General features: G+C 33.6%; 1 protein-coding gene and 1 long non-coding RNA gene across 2 annotated transcripts in view; one reads left to right on the top strand and one right to left on the bottom strand.

The window, feature by feature from the left end:
• Nucleotides 1-15,046, top strand: part of LOC127880981 (cyclin-dependent kinase 17-like) — a 133,602-nt gene extending 118,556 nt beyond the window's left edge. The window contains 3 exon segments of the mRNA XM_052428536.1: nt 2,308-2,398; nt 3,487-3,564; nt 7,667-15,046. Of these exon segments, the coding sequence (XP_052284496.1) occupies nt 2,308-2,398; nt 3,487-3,564; nt 7,667-7,698 (201 nt within the window). The 3' untranslated portion in view covers nt 7,699-15,046.
• A 2,074-nt stretch (nt 15,047-17,120) lies between these two features.
• Nucleotides 17,121-19,659, bottom strand: LOC127880992 (uncharacterized). Its single transcript, XR_008049850.1, has 3 exons — nt 18,541-19,659; nt 18,207-18,381; nt 17,121-17,817 (listed from the first exon to the last, which is right to left on the bottom strand). It is a non-coding gene; the product is annotated as an uncharacterized LOC127880992 (long non-coding RNA).
• Between the last annotated feature and the right edge of the window lie 2,101 nt (nt 19,660-21,760).

Below are 21,760 nucleotides of genomic sequence, written 5' to 3'. Positions count from 1 at the left end.
CACGCAGGAAGCCATTTTTCTGGTCGTCTCGATCGAATTTTCGAGCGACTACAGTTATCGATTAAAAAGGTTACAAAACACTATATTTGGCATTCATATTCAGCGTCAAAATCGTTTCTGCGAGATTGCTTTTTTTTATTTTTTCACAAATAAAAAAAACAAACACATCCGCTATGGTTACAGAAGGACACAAAAATGAGTGTGAGCGTTATTTTTTTTATTTTTATTTTTTTTCCATCTTGAAAAAATAGGTGCGGCAAATCCGATGACCAACAAATCAATTTGGAGTGGCCTAATGTTATTATTGAAATAATTTTGTTACTAAAGCTACCGTTGCCAATTAGGAATGTATTGTCATTCTGATGTTATGCTTCTTTTCGTTTTACAATAGCTCATGATTTAGCACTGAATAAAAAAACATGGTATCAAAATTATTGTATAATTACTTTCTTAATTAGTTTGTAAGAACAAGGTGGGAAGAGATCATGGAAAAAGTATTGAATTGTCAGAATTTGTCATGAAAGGTATCCTGGAATATGCTTGTTAGTGAATAAAATTATTGGTTCCATTTGAAAAGTAATAATTAAAAATAAAATTGAAATCATAGTTTTGATCAGACATGCATTTGGCATTACATGAAAGGCTATTCTATTATAAAGAATACAAATCAGTCTTATGCATGAACCATATACATAATATTTATTTATACTTCAACTTTCCAGTATTTTTGTCTGCATGTGTGGCACAAATTGAACTAATAAATAATAATTTTACTTAAATGAGTTGAGGTGAGTATTTATCCCAGAAAACTGAGTAATGTAACGGAAATGAAAAAATGATTGCATTTCAGCTTCCATGTTGGGAAAACTGGGCTTAATGAATGTGAGTGAAGTGTTGTCCCAGATTAACCTGTGCAGTCTCACAGCCTCTGTGTCTGCAGTCTCACAGTCTCTGTGTCTGCAGTCTCACAGTCTCTGTGTCAGCAGTCTCACAGTCTCTGTATCTGCAGTCTCACAGTCTCTGTGTCTGCAGTCTCACAGTCTCTGTGTCTGCAGTCTCACAGTCTCTGTGTCTGCAGTCTCACAGTCTCTGTGTCAGCAGTCTCACAGTCTCTGTGTCTGCAGTCTCACAGTCTCTGTGTCTGCAGTCTCACAGTCTCTGTGTCTGCAGTCTCACAGTCTCTGTGTCTGCAGTCTCACAGTCTCTGTGTCTGCAGTCTCACAGTCTCTGTATCTGCAGTCTCACAGTCTCTGTGTCTGCAGTCTCACAGTCTCTGTGTCTGCAGTCTCACAGTCTCTGTGTCTGCAGTCTCACAGTCTCTGTGTCTGCAGTCTCACAGTCTCTGTGTCTGCAGTCTCACAGTCTCTGTGTCTGCAGTCTCACAGTCTCTGTGTCTGCAGTCTCACAGTCTCTGTGTCTGCAGTCTCACAGTCTCTGTGTCTGCAGTCTCGCAGTCTCTGTGTCTGCAGTCTCGCAGTCTCTGTGTCTGCAGTCTCACAGTCTCTGTGTCTGCAGTCTCACAGTCTCTGTGTCTGCAGTCTCACAGTCTCTGTGTCTGCAGTCTCACAGTCTCTGTGTCTGCAGTCTCACAGTCTCTGTGTCTGCAGTCTCACAGGCTAGTCAGGGATGACACTTTCTGCTTAAACTCTTTTTTTTATAAGAAGAGACTTCCTATCAGCAAGAAATTCCATATAAACAGAGAGTGTAATTCTTGATAAGCCTGTGTGGACGATACTTAACGCATGCATTTAGCCTGTGTGGACGATACTTAACGCATGCATTTAGCCTGTGTGGACAATACTTAACGCATGCATTTAGCCTGTGTGGACGATACTTAACGCTTGCATTTAGCCTGTGTGGACGATACTTAACGCATGTATTTAGCCTGTGTTGACGATACTTAACACATGCATTTAGCCTGTGTGGATGATACTTAACACATGCATTTAGCCTGTGTGGACGATACTTAATTCATGCAAATAGCCTGTGTGGACAATACATAACGCATGCATTTAGCCTGTGTGGACGATACTTCATTGACATGCATTTAGCCTGTGTGGACAATACTTAACGAACATGCATTAATCCTGTGTGGACGATACTTAACACATGCATTTAGCCTGTGTGGACGATACTTAACACATGCATTTAGCCTGTGTGGACAATACTTAACGCATGCATTTAGCCTGTGTGGACGATACTTAACACACATGCATTTAGCCTGTGTGGACGATCTTAACGCACATGCATTTAGCCTGGTTTTATCAGAGCGAGGCTCAAATCAAGAACATTTGTGTGTTGTTCCAGTACCAAGCCAAAATGAGAATATCAGCAGCAGATGGAACGAGACACGCATTCTTCAACTCTTTGGGACCCAGTGTACATAGACTGCCAGATAGTGAGTTGTCTCTCTTGTGTACATAGACTGCCAGATAGTGAGTTGCCTCTCTTGTGTACATAGACTGCCAGATAGTGAGTTGTCTCTCTTGTGTACATAGACTGCCTGATAGTGAGTTGTCTCTCTTGTGTACATAAACTGCCAGATAGTGAGTTGTCTCTCTTGTGTACAGAGACTGCCTAATAGTGAGATGTCTCTCTTGTGTACATAGACTGCCAGATAGTGAGTTGTCTCTCTTGTGTACATAGACTGCCTGATAGTGAGTTGTCTCTCTTGTGTACATTAACTGCCATATAGTGAGTTGTCTCTCTTGTGTACATAGACTGCCAGATAGTGAGTTGTCTCTCTTGTGTAGATAGACTGCCAGATAGTGAGTTGTCACTGTTGTGTACATAGACTGCCAGATAGTGAGTTGTCTCTCTTGTGTACATAGACTGCCAGATAGTGAGTTGTCTCTCTTGTGTACATAGACTGCCAGATATTGAGTTGTCTCTCTTGTGTTCATAGACTGCCAGATAGTGAGTTGTCTCTCTTGTGTACATAGACTGCCAGATAGTGAGTTGTCTCTCTTGTGTACATAGACTGCAAGATAGTGAGTAGTCTGTCTTTAATAACCCCAAAATAACCGTACAAATAATGTATGCTGATTTTGTTTTGTAAGATTTTCTATTGCGTCATACATCTACATTTACTGCAGCAGAATTTTTGTATTAATTATGATGAAAAGAAATTTTTTGTTGTTTTATACTTTAAGACTTACCATAATGTTGAACAATTTATGGTCAATGAAATCTTAAAACAAAAATCTTAAAAAAAAAAGAAAATTAAATGTGAATATAATCAAAAAGAATTTAAAACATACTGAAGGGGATGTATCAAATTATATCAAACTAATATACAAAACATTACTATAAAATAAACAATTATTGAAAGAAATCAACAAATTATGGAAAGAAATCAACAAAATTATCCAATGAAATTGACAAAATGTCCATCCTAATACTTGATGTGATATCTTTCAGCTGTTTATGTGATATCTTTCAGCTGTTTATGTCACATCTTTCAGCTGTTTATGTGATATCTTTCAGCTGTTTCCATATTCACCATACAGGGGATTGGATTGCACAAAGACCCTGGACTGAGGTCCTCCACTCTCAACACTTCAGGTATGTCCTCGCTGAAGACAGCCACGTATGTGCGCTTGTAAAGTTGCATTTATGAATACAATATCAAGTGTCTAATCCAATACAAAATCAGGTGTCTAATCTGTGATATCTCACCTCCTACAAAAATGACCTAATCTGATTGTCTCATAGCGGTCACATGCCCATGGATGGGTTCCATACAACCCGAGTAATTTCCATACCCACAGAGTAATCAAGTAGTCAGTTGAGATATAATCGTTACACTGTTGGTAACTGTTGGTGTATGGGATATACACCCTCAGTAATTTCATACCTTACGAGAGCGAAGCTCGAGTTTGTTATTAAATTACAGAGGGTGTATATCCTATACACCATTAGTTACTAACTGTGTAACTAATAATACAGTATCAAATGTCTAATCCATTTCAATATCCATTTGGTATAGGTTGGTTCGTTTGTGTTGTAGAGTTGTCTCTCTGTTTTCAACAGCATTTCAGTCATATGACAGCTGTCAGATAACATACTGGCACTTTTCTTGGGCTATCTGGTATACCAGAACTAAGTGCAAGCACGTATGCTATTAACTGACAACTGCCCTACACTAATCAGAGACAGGAGGGCAATCTCAGTTGAAAGGATATCTTGCCCTATCCCCATACATGATACCTTCATTGCTAAATTTTTGCACATATATGTTTACTACCGTTCTAAGTTTGCCATGTCCATAGGGGCAGCAGAGGGAATCAAAGCTGCAGGATTTAGCTCTTTCTATTAAGATCTAGATCTCTACCTACATGGAGTTATATTGAATGTCATACTTGATGTTCTTCTAAATTTTAAATTAAGTGGTTCCAGAATATTGTTAGTTTGATAACTAATTTTCAAGCTGACCAACAAATTTTCTAACATATTGTTTGACAGCGCAAATAACAAAAATAACAATACGTTTAGAAGAGTTTATGTAAAAAGGATTTGGTTAGTGTTGAATCCACTCTCTTGTCTAACCATGTTTTAGATGAAATGATAACACAATCTTGCACTAATTCAACAAATAACCTACACATCTTGTGCAAGACTTGATATCTTTTACTTCAATATTTCCCTTGTGTAATATTGAAAGAACCCATTTCGAAACTAGAGTTGAAATTTAGGCTTTTAACATTTGTCAGAATAAACTTAACAAAAGTGTATATTTTCCCTAAATTAAAATTGAATTCAATGTGAATATTCTGTTTGGTAACTTTTTTAGAGCATTTAGTATTATTCCATATTATTTTAAGTTTTGTTATGTTTGCCATCTGGTATTTTTATTTGCAATTTTGTTTGTCCCCCCATATAGTGTCTTCTGGTAAGAAGATGTGACACACTATGCTTGGCAGTTTAATACCATGCGTGTTTGTAACCCTCTCTTGCACAGTTTTATCAAGAAAGAACTTTCTAAGTGAACTAAACTCATAGGCATGACTGAACTATTTAATTTTCTTAAAAGAATGATTGAAATTCAAGGGATTTGGTGAGAAAGCTCGTAACGTAATTTTGCAAGAAAATGATTGAACTGAGAAATATAAAATAAAAGATTATGCTTTTAGTAACTGTAAAGAAAACTGATAAGTAAAAAAGAAATATAAGTATACAATTAAGTATGTTTCCTTTTTGCGAATATAACAAATGTAAAACAACTGCCTTAGAAACATGTTTACCTACCGCCGATCAAGAACTGGGTACATAATTTGTCTATTTGTAATAACATTGTTTATGCATAATTATTACAATACCTGATTTAAATGTAAAACAACTGCCTTAGAAACATGTTTACCTACCGCCGATCAAGAACTGGGTACATAATTTGTCTATTGTAATAACATTGTTTATGCATAGTTATTACAATACCTGATTTAATTGTTTTATCAAATTGGATACATTTTGTTTGGCACTTTTGTGTTTAATGATAATTCAAAAATTGTATACTCACTCTTTTTATTCTGGAACATTGTTAAGCTGTAGAATATATTTGCTCTTGAATTTGGTTTGATATTTGCTCAACTATAAGCATGTCATAAAAAAGAGACTTGAAATCAATGCTATCTGTTTTGAATTCATTAAGCATTGTAAAACAACTTTCATGTGAAAACTTTTGCATTTGATGTGGGTCTTAAAATTTTGCTAAACTACAAATATTTCTTTGGAAATTAAGATTTCAAATATCTTTGAGGCAGTGTACACCGTGTTCAGAATGGATTCTGGGATTGAAAACGGAAATTTCCCTTTCACCTTTCAGCATACATGCCATACGTCCCGGATTGTCCGGGACAGTCCCGGAAATGAAGAACTTGTCCTGCTGTCCCGGAAATCTGTCAAATGTCCCGGAATTTACAAAATCCATATATACATGTACCTTATCTTAGGCTTAACTGCACCTCGAATCTGTGTATATCTGCAGCGTCTCCATGACAATGCCTACCCGAATAGGCAGACTACGCTACGTGTCAAAATCGATCAATTAACAGGGGTCCTGTTATCATATCGATTGTCTCACGTTCGCGGTCAAACCGAAAAGGCGGCATTGTTGAATGTGGTTGTTAATTGACTTTAATCTACAACGTCATTATTTCCCGCTGCGTAAGGGCAAATGATAGTTGTTCACACATCTGAAGTCCAACATCGCTGAGTGAAAAATTAAAAGCAGTTTATGTTCGCACGTTTAACCGACAAAGAAGTTGAGTAAAAAAGTAAGCATATAAAAACGTCATCCTCACTAGGTTTATTATTGTCTTGTTCTAAACCCCCAGTAAACATTAAGTTAAAAATAATAAGTGAATTTGAATTGCGTTCGCCATGTCAAAACGCCCAGCAGATTCGTCCACTTGTCCCTACGCGTTACACACCGGTCTTAATAACAATAACGCAATGACGTCACCATCTATGTTTCGAACGCTTACACTGAAAACACGTGGCTTGTATCTAGTAACGGAAGTAGTAATGTTTAATTTGACGTTAATAGATCAAGTGTATTTCAGATAGGCTTTCGAACTTTTGCAATTAACGATGCGAAACAAAAAAAAAAACGTACCAAAAAAGCATATGTCTATAAATATCGCTACATTTTATACATGTCCCGGAAAATCGGCAAAAGTCCCGGACAATTTAACTCCATGTCCCGGAATTGGTCTGAAAAATTATAGCGAGTATGCCTTTCAGTTTTAAAAATAGTGTTGCTTTCTGATTTGGTAAAACTATCTATCAAATTGTCTTGTAAGATAAAAAAAACAACAATTATTCCAATTTTAGAAGAAAAAAAAATCAAATTTTTGTTAAACAACAGCAATGGATATTACTCCAGTAAAGATTTGCTATTGTTGTTGCTTTTTGTTAAAACACAGGCATCATCCATAGCTTTTAATCTGTTACATCGGTTTGCTTGTTCTTTAACAGTATTTAATCTGTATACATTTTCTTTTGAATGGTGATAGCTCATTCTGCATTGCAAATGTTTATATGCACATTATTTCTCTGTTATTATATGTTTAGTATAGTTCATGATTATAAGTAACTTCATTTAGATAATACAAATACTCATACATGTTTATATTTTGTTTTTTCATTGTTTGTATTCATCCCAAATATTAAGTATAAGATTGTTTGAAAATTCAGAACAAATGAATTTTTTTCAATATGAATTAAGTAGTAAAGGCACATGTTTTGTTATAATTATTTTGTATGAATGATAGGACACTCCAGCTGCTTTCATTATGGTTAGAATTTCTTAAACCCATTTATGCCTAGCATCTAGAAAAAAGGCCTTTGCAAACAGCATAGACCCAGATGAGACGCTGCATGATGCGGCGTCTCATCAGGGTCTGCACTGTTTGCTTAAAGGAATTTCTGTAAGAAATATTCTAAATATAGAAATAAATATACTAGACATCCCTAATTTTGAAAATAAATTGATCCAATTTAGAAGGATGGGAGAGTCCACTAGGCATAAATGGGTTAGACGTGATTTTCTCTAACTGCTACATGTCTTTGAAAGCATGAGCATTGAAGACTAAAATAAATTTAGGAAGAAAACTTGTCAAGTTAAAATAAATTTAAATTATTTATCATATTATTACTTGCATTTCAGGTAAAATTCGACGCCAAAGTATGCTGTTTTAAACAGTGGACCAAATTGTAAAAAGGAAATGGGAGATAACTCGGAGAGACTGGAAGTAGTGGCACTTCTTATACCTCTTAGAAGGATAACTCTTGTTTGCGATGAAACGAGGTCTGATTTTTTTTAAGTAAGCAGCAAAATCAATTGTGTGGTGTTTACAACATTATGTCAATGCAATATTTAAAGAGATGTTACATCTACAGTGGTAGGTTTTACTTTGTTGGGTCAAATGAGGTGAAAAGTAATTTGAGATTCCCTAAGATTGGACTGCTTGAGCATTGAAAAGCTTCATGTAAATTTTAATTCAAGGTATTACGAAGCGAACGTAATATTTAAACAGTATATGTAGGAAATTAATTGCTATGGGTAAACTATGTCCAAATCATCATATTTATTGTATTGTTGGAAACAAATAGATCACTGAAGTAGTTGCTATAGTAATGTTTTTCTTAAACTGGTGCTGTGTTGTTGGTTTTTGTGAAATGTTTTTACTGCCGTGTTAAAAGCAGGGCAAGGGGAAAATGTTTGTGGCTTTTCAAAAAGGGGCCTTAATTAAGGGGTATTCTGCATACAGAAATTCCCCTTTGACATGTGATAGTATAGATTCAGAAATCTCCAAAAAGTGGTTGGTTGATGAGTGTTTTGTAACAGTTTTGGATGTACTTGAATTACCTTCCTGTCATTTTAGCAGGTCAGAGATATCTTGAATATTTATGTATTTTGTACAAAACAATATATTAAACTTTAGTTCGGCAATCATTTTATGGAGAAACTTGTGTAATTAATTTTTATAACATTGTAATAAATCAATAAAATCACTTGCTGACAATTTGCACTGTCAAAATTGTATCAATTAATATTGTAATTAGTATCATCTTCCAAAATTATTTTTGTAAGGATACTTGTTTTTTGTGGAGATTATTCAAGATGCAAATTATAAATAGAATTCTGATCAAAGCTAAAAAAAATCCAATTTTTCACATAAATCAATGATCATTATGTTTTTAATTCCAATCTCTGCACCTTTAATGTTTAGTGTTTTTGTGTTTTCTTTTAAAGAATAAGTGAAGCAATTTAAAAAGGACATACTTGTATATATGCATTGCATTCTTATGTGAAATTTGTGTTGCAAAAGCATATGGGCATTTAGAGTTGTGTTGGTGTTATTTTGCAGAATTTCATAAGTAAACAATTATTCTATATTGTTAAAAGATTGAACAAAACTTTAAGCAAAAAATATTCTTAAAACTCAAGTTGTGAAATTGAAAATAGATGATATTGATTCAGTGTTGATAGTGTAAATTATAAATATTTTGTCTTAATACATGTATATTGTCTGCACAATTATTTGCTTGCTTTATTTCTAAACTTTGTAAACATACAATGATTTGTGTGCATATTTTTTCCCCCATATTTTTTATACATATTTATTTCTGGATGCTGATGCGTACAATGAAATTATTGTGTTGCCATAACTATATTTTTAAGATACCAAATAATATTTTTGTATGTGTAACAACATAATTGATGCAAACAGCCTTTTTCCTCCTTATAAAGCCGGTACCAGAAAACAGTACCAATGCCCATCCAATTTTCTGACTTTCGAATCTGTAGGTTAAAATTACTCAAATCGGAGAAAAAAAGATCCTCAAGATTACTTAAAATACGGACGGTGTGTACTTTTATTTATCTTTTAGCATCTCATTCAATTCAAATAAGTTCCTTTACAGACCTTGGCTAGGTTTAGTAACTGTGTTTGTTTGGTTCTGCTATGTATTTGTTCCCTGTACATTTCATAGTATGTGAATACATTGTGTGCAAGAAAGGGAACCAGCTTGTACCATGTTCTCTCAGTGTCAGCAAACATGGCATACAATTACATAAATGCTACCATAAATCCTTGAGGATGTGATACGATTCCCTTGTTAAAAAAGACGCTTATTTTCCAAATTTGATCGGTACCTGTGTATTCCTTAAACTGATGAGGAAAAACGCTGCAGATGAAAACAGACATAGTTTATCAGTGCTTTAATGAAACCACTAACTTTGTGTTAAAATACATTTTGGGAAATACTTTCATTACTAATTTTGCTCAGCAATGTTTTGTGAATATTCAAATATGTGCAAATCTGGAATTGAAGATTAGCAAACTGGGAAATTAACGTTCACAAGCATTTAGCTATATTATTTAATAAATTATTAGATAAGCAAATTTAACTTTTATCATGGGTTAAGTCAATTTCAACAAATATAATATGAATTTAGAATTTTTATTGCTGATCAGAAAATTTGGATTTTTAATGATGTATAATAACATTTTAATTTGTTATTGTTCATTGAAAGATTTTGGATTGTTAGATGTGTCAACAACAAAATGTGCATTTATTATTTTGGATAAGCAAATTTGTAATTGTTTTATGCACTAACAAAACAGTGATTTTGGTTTATGAAACTTTTAAGAGGCAATTTATTTGTTCCATATTGTATAATAGTGTCAATGCTAGTCAGTCTTAAGATAGTGTGATGGAACTATCTTTAAAATAATAATCATTGCATAATTATTAAGCATTATTTTCTCTGGCCAACAGGCGTAGGGTAATAGAGATGGAACGCTGCCATATTTGTGTCCTTCTTGTCCACCACTCTCGACTGTAAGCATATCCTACATTTTGCATGTGATTTTCAGCAAACCTTTACCTTATAATTATCTCCAAGTGCTACAGCACATATTGTCTAGATTGCGTTGGTTTTAAGCAGTTATTTCCCTCTGTTGAAAATTATATTACAAAGCTTCTGTTTTAAAGCTTACATTTTGCATGAGATTTTTGCCAAACTTGTACAGAACAATTATCTCAGAGGGGGTAATCACATGATAGTCAAGGTGGCGACGTCCATGTCGAGACAGTTATTTTTCGCCGTTTTATACCCTTTATTACTCTTGTTTAATTTTTAAACAACGCTCACTTTCCAGCCATATCAGTAAAAAAGTTTTTAGCGTTTATTCGTATTTAAATTCGCTTTGTATCGCGACTTTACTCCCCGCAAATTTTCTTTGTGGAGCCCTAATTATTTCATTCTGCTTAGAAATTTCACACTGAGTAAAGTCGAGATATAGAGCAAATATTACTATGAAATAAACGCCAGTAACTTTCTTGCTAATATGGCTGGAAAGTGGGCGGAATTTAAAAAAAAAAAAGTTATTAAAGGATATAAAACGGCGAAAAATACCGGCTTCGGCATGGACGTTGCCATCTGGAAAATCAAGTGATTCCCCCCTCTGATCTGCATATGCTACATCACAATGTGTGAAGGTTTGCTGATCTCACTTTTTTATTAGCTCACCTGATCACAAGGTGCTCATGGTGAGCTTTTGTGATCACCTTTTTCCATTGGCCTTGGTCAACATTTGCCATGTTAATACACTAGAGGCCACATTTTTTGTCAAATCTTCATGAAACTTGGTCAGTTGATATCTTGCACTAGTTCGAAAATGGTACTGTTTGGTTGAAAATTATGACTGCCAGGGGGCGGGGCATTTTTCCTTATATGGCTATAGTAAAACCTTGTTAGCAATATAGAAGTCAATTTAATCAACATGAAACTTAGTCAGAACATTTGTTCTAATGATATTTGGGAAATGATAGATAATGATTCTTGTTCGTTGAAAAACATGGACGCCAGGGGGCTGGGCTTTTTATGCCCCTGAAGGAGGGCATATAGTGATCAGACCATGCGTCTGGCCGTCTGTCTGTCAGTCTGTCCTTCCATCTTATTTTGCGTTTAGGTTTCGCGTTAAGGTTTTGAAAAATGCTAATAACTTCTATGTCGCTTCCAGGGGACTGGGCTTTTTATGCACCTGAAGGAGGGCATATAGTGATCAGACCATGCGTCTGGCTGTCTGTCTGTCTGTCAGTCTGTCCTTCCGTCACATTTTGCGTTTAGGTTTCGCGTTAAGGTTTTGAAAAATGCTCATAACTTCTATGTCGCTTCAGATAGCAACTTGATATTTGGCATGCATGTGTATCTCATAGAGCTGCACATTTTGAGTGGTGACTCTAGTTGTTATTTTGGCCAATATTTAAAGTGGTTTCAGAAACATCTCAAAATTTTTTGAGAGCAGTTAAGTTCCTTGATGTCTCGGGTGAGCGACGATGGGCCTCTGACCCTCTTGTTGAAAGGAGTTATATCCCTTTGTTCTAAATTACATCTAAAAGTTTCTGTCACAAATCCAACTTTATTTTGCATGCCGATATGCCATTAAGTTAAACCTTTACATAATTATTATCTGCTAGTGCTGCACTGCATAATTTCAATGTTTCACCATTGGGTCATTTGTTAAGCAGTTATAGTCTTTTGTTAAAATATACATCAATCCACAGCCTAGTGATTGCAATTTTTTCTTTAACATTTTTATTTGCAAATTATTGTTCTACCCTTTCAACATCAATTCACCCGAGGTGAGAGATGCACCACCTGAAATACCGGTATATTTTGTTTTGCAAAATATTGTATTATTCATTAATTTATCACACAAAAAATCCAATTTTTTTCAAGCTTCAAGTTCTGGTATAAATCTATTATACAATTTATTATAAGTAAACTTTTATTATATTTTTTGGAAGAAATAAAAAATATAAACATGTTTGATTGGGTAAAATATAAGTAATTTGTCTTCTTTTTTGTATTTCTAGGAAGGCAGATACTATTTAATAATATAGTGAACATGTATAAAATTATGTCTCAATTTGTTTTGTTTGGTACATCAAAATATTAGTATGTGCATAGAAAGTTTATGTATGATGTAAAAAAGAGTCTATCTTCAGAATCATTGTAACAATTACAAATCTAAAATGGTAATGCTTTGGTTATATAAGATGGAAACATGAGTTTATGAGGTTTAAATATTGAAATATGTCTGAAAATTTAAAACCTCAATTTTCGTATGCCCATTTAAAAAAAAAGCGTATTATAGGAACACCTGTGGCTGAAGGTTTTCAGGTAAATAATTTCTGCTCAATGTCTCAAATAGATTAAATCAAATCATCATTAAACTTTGTAATTAAGTTTATAGGGATGATACTTTCGCTATGTTCGATAACCAGCCAGAACACTTCAGAATTATGGCCCTTAAATTGTGCAAAAATTACCAAAAAAATAATCAAACTGAGTTTGTCTGTTCTCTATAGTTTTCATCAGATCATCATACAAGCTTGTGGTTATGTTTGCCATTATATAATCTCAACCAAGTTTGATAAGTTGACAGGTTTGATAAGTTGTGAAAGTGCATATAGCTCTTATTGTCCCCTACCGGTTTTACCGGAGGGGACTTATGGTTTGCGCTCTGTCTGTCTGTCAGTCAGTCACACTTTTCTGGATCCTGCGATAACTTTAAAAGTTCTTAATATTTTGCATGAAACTTGAAACATAGATAGATGACAATATGGACATTATGCACGTCATTTCATTTTGTTCCTACGTCAAAAATTCTGGTTGCTATGGCAACAAATAGACTAGAAATACTGCTGAAAATGGTGGTTTTCTGGATCCTGTGATAACTTTAAAAGTTCTTAATATTTTGTCATGAAACTTGAAACATGGATAGATGGCAATGTGGACATTATGCACATCATTTCATTTTGTTCTTCGTAAAAAAATCTGGTTGCTACAGAAACAAATTTTTAAAAAAATCTGACAATGGTGGAATTTCTGACAATGGTGGAGTAGGGGATTTTATTGCTTGGCAATAGTCTTGTTAACAAAGGTTCTTGAAAAATCCACTATTTGCCATATAAATGTTTTCTGTTCTCAAATCAGTGGTTTCCGAGTAAAAACTTCAATATTCATTAAGCTTTCTTGATCTTATGTTAGATAATGGGCTTAATTAGAAACTTGGCTTTGAATTTGATTTTTAGGCAAGTCAAGGTCATTGTTTCTCATTGTTTCTTTGAGTATAAATATTATATCTGCTCAAATACTTGAAATTGGTTTGCTGTATTGCAATGCAATTGTGTGTGTTTGATGTTTTCCTGGAGACTTAACTAAAGATTTGCACAATTTATTTTATTTAATTATATAAATATGTTAAATCGTTCAAGACCTGGTTTCATGGCATGGCCTTGTTATTTTATTATTTTCTGGGCCATAATTTCTAAAACAAATTAATCCTTCACAAATCAATATTCTCCAGATCTTTTAACGGGCTTAATTTGTGATTTGCTGGCACTCTGTTCATATTAATTGTACTCATGCCTGCCATTCATTTTATTTAACAACTAAATAGAATATAACAAAACTAATGTTGGTAAAGAGATTCTGTCTCTTTTTGCCATAATGATTTGTTTACATTTTTGGTAACATCTACAATAAACACACAAGTTAGCTAATAGTTATTTAAGTCATGTTGTTTTATGTATATTTTGTATAAGACAGGATTAGTTTAACCAAAATGTCTGGGTTTTTTACATTGTATGATTATTATTTTGCCTAATTGTGTACATTTTGTCTCTGTTTTCATTTTTAACAATGTAGATCATTGTACATTTTTGAGATTTTTATCACATACAGGCCTGATTAAATATTGATTTTAAACGATATTTAAGCAATGGTGTAAATAATATCCAAGAAATTAGAGCACTTAAATCAAGTATAAATACTTAAATTGTTTACGAGTCACTGATGAGTCATTGCTTTTGTCATTTTTCCATGATTATTATTCAGTTACATTGAGCTAATTTTAGTTGCACTTGTCACAAATTGAATTGAATTAATTGGATGAAGTTCATTCTGTTGCAAAATATGTTAAACATATACATCTTATTTGTATACCACACACCTATCAATATAACTCATGTTAGTTTTAATTAATTTGAATCAGATGCATTATTATGCCTTTGATTATTATACAGGTATCAAGTATTCTTTCGTAATTTCACCATGATAAAGTGTTAGTTCTAAATAGATCAATTGATTCAGTAAATGTAATTGAAAAAGAAGGTAAATAAATTAGTTATCAGCTGTATTTGTCATTTTTGATACAGCATTTTGTTGTTTAATGTCAATAATATGTAACACATACACAAATCATTTTTAATACACATATTTGACCCAATTAACTTTTTTTATATCATAATTGTGTAATTTTTGTTTTGCATTTCTTGTTTTATTATTCTGCCATTAAATTGTTAATGATCTAAACACACACACAGCTCCTGTCATTGACAAATTGTCGAACTAGGGCCATTTGTACAAAGTTTAGAAAACTCTTGTTCTGCACTTCCTTTCATTAACATTGTAACTATACCATTGCTACTGAACTATGATACTTCAAAAAATAAATTCTGATGACATTTAGGTGGTGTTGCCATTGTTGTCTTTGATATATAAACATTTGATTTTAAATACCAAATATCTAAGCCCTATATGTGTAGTATTTTTAATTAGATTGTTTTGTGTTTTATGCATTACTTTGATGACGGAGGCATATAGCAGTGGTATTATCTGTGGGTTTCTGCCTCCTTCCTGCTGTGAGGTTGTCTCCCTACCTCAAAGGTCAAGGTCAAACTCAGAGGTCTATGGTCATGTATAAAAAACGCAAGTGGAATGTGAAGGTGTCGGTGAGCTACTGACCCGTCTTCTTGGTTTGCTCACATGAAGGCATAGTACTTAAATAGAACAAAATGTCATCAGCAGTAATTGTGCGTTGTCGATGTTGTGGTTTTCCTTCTCTCAATCCATGCGGTTGGAAATTAAAGTTTCAATGGTTGTTCTCATTATTATTTCTTCAGCTAAAGTTTACATGTAGAACTTTCAGTGCAAAAATACTTTCAACAAAATTTGGAATTCTTGACATCTGAGAATTTATTATTTTGATATTCTAACATAAAATAATACTATGAAGATTTTTTCCTAAAATTTTTCATTATAATCCAAAGCCAATTTTTATATTATGAAGCATTTATAGTTTATCATGCAAATGTTCCAAAAAATGACTGCTAAACATCTTTTTTTAGCTCATCTGAGCACAACATGCTCATGGTGAGCTTTTGTGATTGCCTTTTGTCTGTCGTACGTAGTGCGTTTGACTTGTTAACTCTTTAGAGGCCACATTTATTGTCCAATCTTCATGAAATTTGGTCAGAAGATTTCGCTCAATGATATCTTGGATGAGTTTGAAAATGGTTACGTTTGCTTGAAAAACATGGCTGCCAATGTGCGGGGCATTTTTCCTTATATGGCTATAGTAAAATCTTGTTAACACTCTAGAGGCCACATTTATTGTCTGAATCCCAATAATATCTAGGACGAGTTTGAAAATGATGCCGGTTGGTTGAAAAACATGGCCGCCAGGGGGCGGGGCATTTTTCCTTATATGGCTATAGTAAACCTTGTTAACATTCTAGAGGCCATATTTATTTTCCAATCTTCATGAAACTTGCTCAGAAGATTTGTCCCAATGATATCTGGGATGAGTTGAAAAATGGTAACCTTTGCTTGAAAAACATGGCTGCCAAGGGGCAGGGCATTTTTCCTTATATGGCTGTATATGGCTTTAGTAAAATCTTGTTAACACTCTAGAGGCCACATTTATTGTCCAATTTTCATGAAACTTGGTCAGAAGATTCATCTTAATAATATCTTGGACGAGTTTACAAATGATTCCGGTTGGTTGAAAACCATGGCCTCCAGGGGGCGGGGCATTTTTCCTTATATGGCTATAGTAAAACCTTGTTAACACTCTAGAGGCCACATTTCCTTGTCAAAAAAGTGGGCAAAACCCGGTTTTAATCCGTGTTAAAACCGTGTTAAACTCTGCGGTATTGGCACCGGGTTAAAGCGTGTCTTTTAAACACACTTTTTGCTTACCGACTTGGTTTTTTGTAGGTTAAACCTGGATTTCACTCACATAAACCAACACGCTTATACCTTCTTATACCAACTTAAACCAACTAAAACTAACTTAAACCAACTTAAGTGGGTTAAAAGTGAGTGTGTTTTCCTTCTCTATGTTGGCTTTTAAACCCGCTTCTACACATCAAGTCGGTTTTTCCTGTTCTTAAGCGAGTTAAAAGTGGGTTTTTGTTTGAGTGTTAAGTGAGCTAAATGTGTGCTTAACTCAGATTAAACGCAGTTAAAACACGCTTTTAAACCGAGTTTTACCAACTTAAGTTGGTTAAAAGTTTGTGTGTTTTCCTTCTTTATGTTGGCTTTTACACCCGCTTCTACACATCAAGTCGGTTTTTCCTGTTCTTAAGCGAGTTAAAAGTGGGTTTTTATTTGAGCATTAAGTGAGCTAAATGTATGCTTTTCACAGATTAAACGCAGTTAAAACTAGCTTTAATACCTGTTAAATGCTCGGTAAAAACCCACTTTTCACCCACTTGAAAACTGAAAAACTTTTTTATGATAAGAACAAAAATATCATAAATTAAATTCAAATTACTTTTTTAAACGATAAAACATAAAACTTTACATATATATCCATATACACAGCATGATAAAACTATTTTGACAGACATGGCATTGTTATAATAAAATATAATAGTGTTATAACATAACATTGAACACAAAGAAAGAACTGAAAAAAGTAAGATTGTATGGAATAAATACAAACAAGAGATGTGTTTGTCAGAAACACAATGCCCCCTACTGCACCGCTTTGAAATAAAATTTCTATTTATCATTTGGCAGGTATAGAAATTGTCTCTCTTTGCTTATTTCTTCCATTGGATTTTGACCTCTGACCTTGAAGGATGACCTTGACCTTGCACCACTCAAAATGTGCAGCTCAATGAGATACACATGCATGCTAAATATCAAGTTGCTTTCTTCAATATTGCAAAAGTTATGACCAATGCTAAAGTTTTCGGACGGATAGACAGACAGACGGACAGTTCAACTGCTATATGAGACCCTACCGGGAGCATAAAAATAAGTTAATGTTGTTGAAACAGGTGCAAATCTATATAACAAAGTGAAAACAATGGTTAAATAATCATTTTAACAGCACATTTTATTTACAAAGACTTCAGTCTACTTGTGCATCAGCCGCAGATGCCTTAAACAACCTCACATCTTTTCTTCAACATCAACCAGAGGCTTGTCAAAGGTTTTGGCTATGACATCTGAAAAAATATAATAGACTATTCATTTTAAAAACATGCAAAAAAACAACAAAATCTGTTCTTAAATAGAAAATACTCTAGCCAGAAAAAGAGGTTAAATATTTGCATATTAAGGAAGTCAACACAAATGAGTTTATTACTGATTGTCCTGGAGACGGTGACTAGAGACACGGACAAAGTTTTTCAATCCCTGTCTTCATGAATAAAAAAAAAAATATTGTTAACTGTCACTTGGATTATAAAAACTCTCCCTTTTCACAAATGATGTAATAAAATGATCATTTATGCGACTGTAAACAGTAAGTGATCTGAAAAATATTTGTAGAATGTGTATTGAATTTCTATATGGATAACTGGTACTTCAAATTTTTATGATGAAGAAAAAGTACCAATGATTGCATTTCTCTCAGCAGCGGGGAGGCTTGGTCTTGGTGACCCAGTTGTAGTTGTTGCTCCCTTCATGAAGCAAGTCACAAGCTGGTGGAAAGGGAATAGTCGGCACATGGCCTGTGCGATGGCCATCACCTCCCTGGTTTCATGCTGGATTTCAGCTTAAATGATACTCTGGAACCAAAAAAAAAAAGGAGTTTTGACAAAATATTTACAATTGGTAATTTTCCAAAGCTTGTAATTTACTTTCATCACATTTCAAACTCTAAAAATATTTGTCACATTGGTCAGAATTGTGACGCTTTTAAAATGCAATAACCTGTATAGTTTTACCTCTCAACAAATCCAGCTTTCTTGTTCAAGGACAGGGCGAGGTTTGCCCACTTCAGTTCCCCTCAAGTTGGCCAGCTCGTGCAGGGTAAAAGCCTGGTGTAAAAGTCCTTACATCAGGTAGTATGATTACCCCTTTTGCTCTTGGGGCAAGAGTTTAACCTTCAAAATTAAAATATGAGGGAAAGAAATCTGTTCAGTAATAACCAGAAATATCTATAAATAACAATAAAGATGACAATAATCATAAAACACAACCACAATAATTCACTGTACACAACATTTACACTTTGTCATGTGTATGTTCATCTATTTTTGCTTCAAATTGTGTTGTTTTTTCTTTAAGTTGCAATACATTAACTTATCAATTTACATTTCCCAGTGACAATACATAAATATAATAATGATCATAATTAATTCAGTAAACTAAATAAAAAAAGGATGAAGAAATGACAATACAAACCTGTTAAAACTGTTCTTCAGTATTCCAAAAAAAAAACAGTTGAACTTCTTTTCCAACAAACTTATTGTTGATTTCCAAATTGTAGTAAAATACACATTGTTTTCATCACACAATACTTCATGCTGACAGTATTTCAATACATTTTACAGAACAATTATAAGTCTTAATGTTAATTTAATTTAGCTCAATTCAATTGCTGAAACCAGCTTGTTTTTCAAAAGTTGTTGTTTTCAAATAATTTCCTGTGCAAAAAATTGAACCAATCAAAAGTCTTATACCTCATTCCAGCCTTATGTCTGGGCAAACCCTATCAGTAGCCTTATCTGCCCCTGATAATCAGTACCCTGTTTAGCTCTGAATGCCTGACAGATTGTTATCTGTTTATTGTTAGTGGTGTGAAAAGGGGTGTTTTTAGGTATTGTCTTGTTATTTTCTTGACTGTTTATGTAACACAGGTCATGTTTGGCATCTTATTATTTTATTGCAAATTAAGAAAATGGATAGAATGGTATCATATGAAAATATCAAAATCTTGCATAACTTATGTACACAAATTAATAGATTATTTCCAAAATAATGTTTCCAATACCATAATTATTTAAATATGCAGATTTAACAAGTAAATACTGTTTTAAACAAATATAAACAATCATATAAGATTGTTTTAAAATTAAAAAAATTAAAAAAAATTAAGACATAAAACAATCATAAGATATTGTTTATAATAAAAACAAATATTAAGAAAAAAATCAAAGCAAAACACAAACTCTTTCATTTTCAGGTATAAAACTAAGTTTTATCATTTTTATAGTTTTTGGCAGTGATACTTGTTGTCCATCTGTGAACCTGTGATGTTCTGAAAGAGCCATTTTCATCCAATATTCACTAAAAAATTATGGGGAGCACACACATTTACAATAGGGACAATGGCAAACAAGCTGTAAAAAAGCCCCTTTACAATTGACTTGTATTATATATGGCTATAAACATGAAACAAAGACCTAATTGAAGAATTATTGTTTCATTGATGAGTATTATTTATAAACAAAATACCAACTTATTGAAAAGTGTGTTAAAGTGAGTCTTTTAGCCTGGTTTCAGCTCTCAAATTATTTACAAAAAGACCAATTTAAACTCGCTTAAACCCACTTCTGTTTAAAAAGGATCAACTTCTGTTGTAAAAGACTCGCTTATAAAACAAAAAGACACACTTAAACACACATAAACCAACTCATAAATAAAAAGGCTCACTTTTGACACACAAAAAACTGACTCCTTACAGAAAAAACTCGCTTAAACACACATCTTCTTAAAATAACCAACTTTAAACTCAGTAAAGCACAGTTTAGCGCACATAAAACTCGCTTTTAATAGCAAAAACCAACTTCCGCTGAGAAAAACTCAGAAAAAACACAGTTTTATGTTGGTTTAAGTGTGTTTTGGTATGAAAGTGGGTTATTTTTTTGACAAGGGTAAGCTTGGTAACACTGCTTTGCATTAGACCATAAAGTGGCAAGATATTCAATTCTAACATTCATCGTATGAAAAAAATGTTTCACCTATTCTTTTGAAAAATGTAGTCTATACAGATAAATTGCTCTGTATTAACTTGCTTAAGAAAGACAATACTGACTTGATTTTTTGTGATGTCTCCTACAATTTACGCATGCAAATTATAAATATGTAAAAAACAAATCGTACATGGAATGTGTGAATATGGAATAAAACATCAATCTTTGAATAAAGTGTGTTATTTCAGCAATGCTATATATGCAAACTTACCTGTAGCATTTATTTATTTTGACCACCAAAAAATAGTAGTTTATTTAAAACCTGTTTGTATAATTTATATAAAGTATATTTTATCACAAAATGCATATTAGTATGGGTTAAAAAACATATGTTTTAGCACATTTTTAAAATACAGAACAAATTAGCAAAAGAAAAATTATTTTTAATGAATACTAATTGGAAAGTGCTGATAATAATAAAATTATGCACAAAATGAAATGAAGATAATTATGTAAACAACATGGAATTTAGTTTTATGTGATAAAATAACCAAACTGATATCTGTTATGAGTTTGATGTCTAATTCGAAATTCACATGATCAAATGTAATTTATTGACATTTTTAGCTTACCTGAGCACAACGTGCTCATGGTGAGCTTTTGTGATCGCCTTTTGTCCGTCGACCGTTGTCCGTCGTGCGACGTCAACATTTGCCTTGTTCACTCTCTAGAGGCCACATTTATTGTCCAATCTTCATGAAATTTGGTCAGAAGATTGGTTTCAATGATATCTTGGATGAGTTCAAAAATGGTGACGTTTGCTTGACAAACATGGCTGCCAAGAGGCGGGGCATTTTTCCTTATATGGCTATAGCAAAATCTTGTTAACACTCTAGAGGCCACATTTATTGTCCAATCCTCATAAAACTTGGTCAGAAGATTCATCCCAATAATATCTTGGACGAGTTTGAAAATGATGCCTGTTGGTTGAAAAACATGGCTGCCAGGGGGCAGGGCATTTTCCTGATATGGCTATAGTAAAACCTTGTTAGCACTCTAGAGGCCACACTTCATGAAACTTGGTCAGAAGACTTGTCCCAATAATATCTTGTTTTCTCAGGTGAGCGACTTTGGGCCTTTCAGGCCCTCTTGTTTATGGATAGCTTACAAACTGAAATTGTAGTTTAAGGTGGCAATCTGTAAACAATCGTACTTAAACATTGCGTAAACGACACAAGGAGCAACATAC

Source organism: Dreissena polymorpha, chromosome 5 (assembly GCF_020536995.1).
Source record: "Dreissena polymorpha isolate Duluth1 chromosome 5, UMN_Dpol_1.0, whole genome shotgun sequence".
In the NCBI taxonomy this organism is placed as follows: domain Eukaryota; kingdom Metazoa; phylum Mollusca; class Bivalvia; order Myida; family Dreissenidae; genus Dreissena; species Dreissena polymorpha.
The sequence above is the reverse complement of the archived record's forward strand: the minus strand, read 5'-3'. Positions and strand labels throughout refer to the sequence as shown.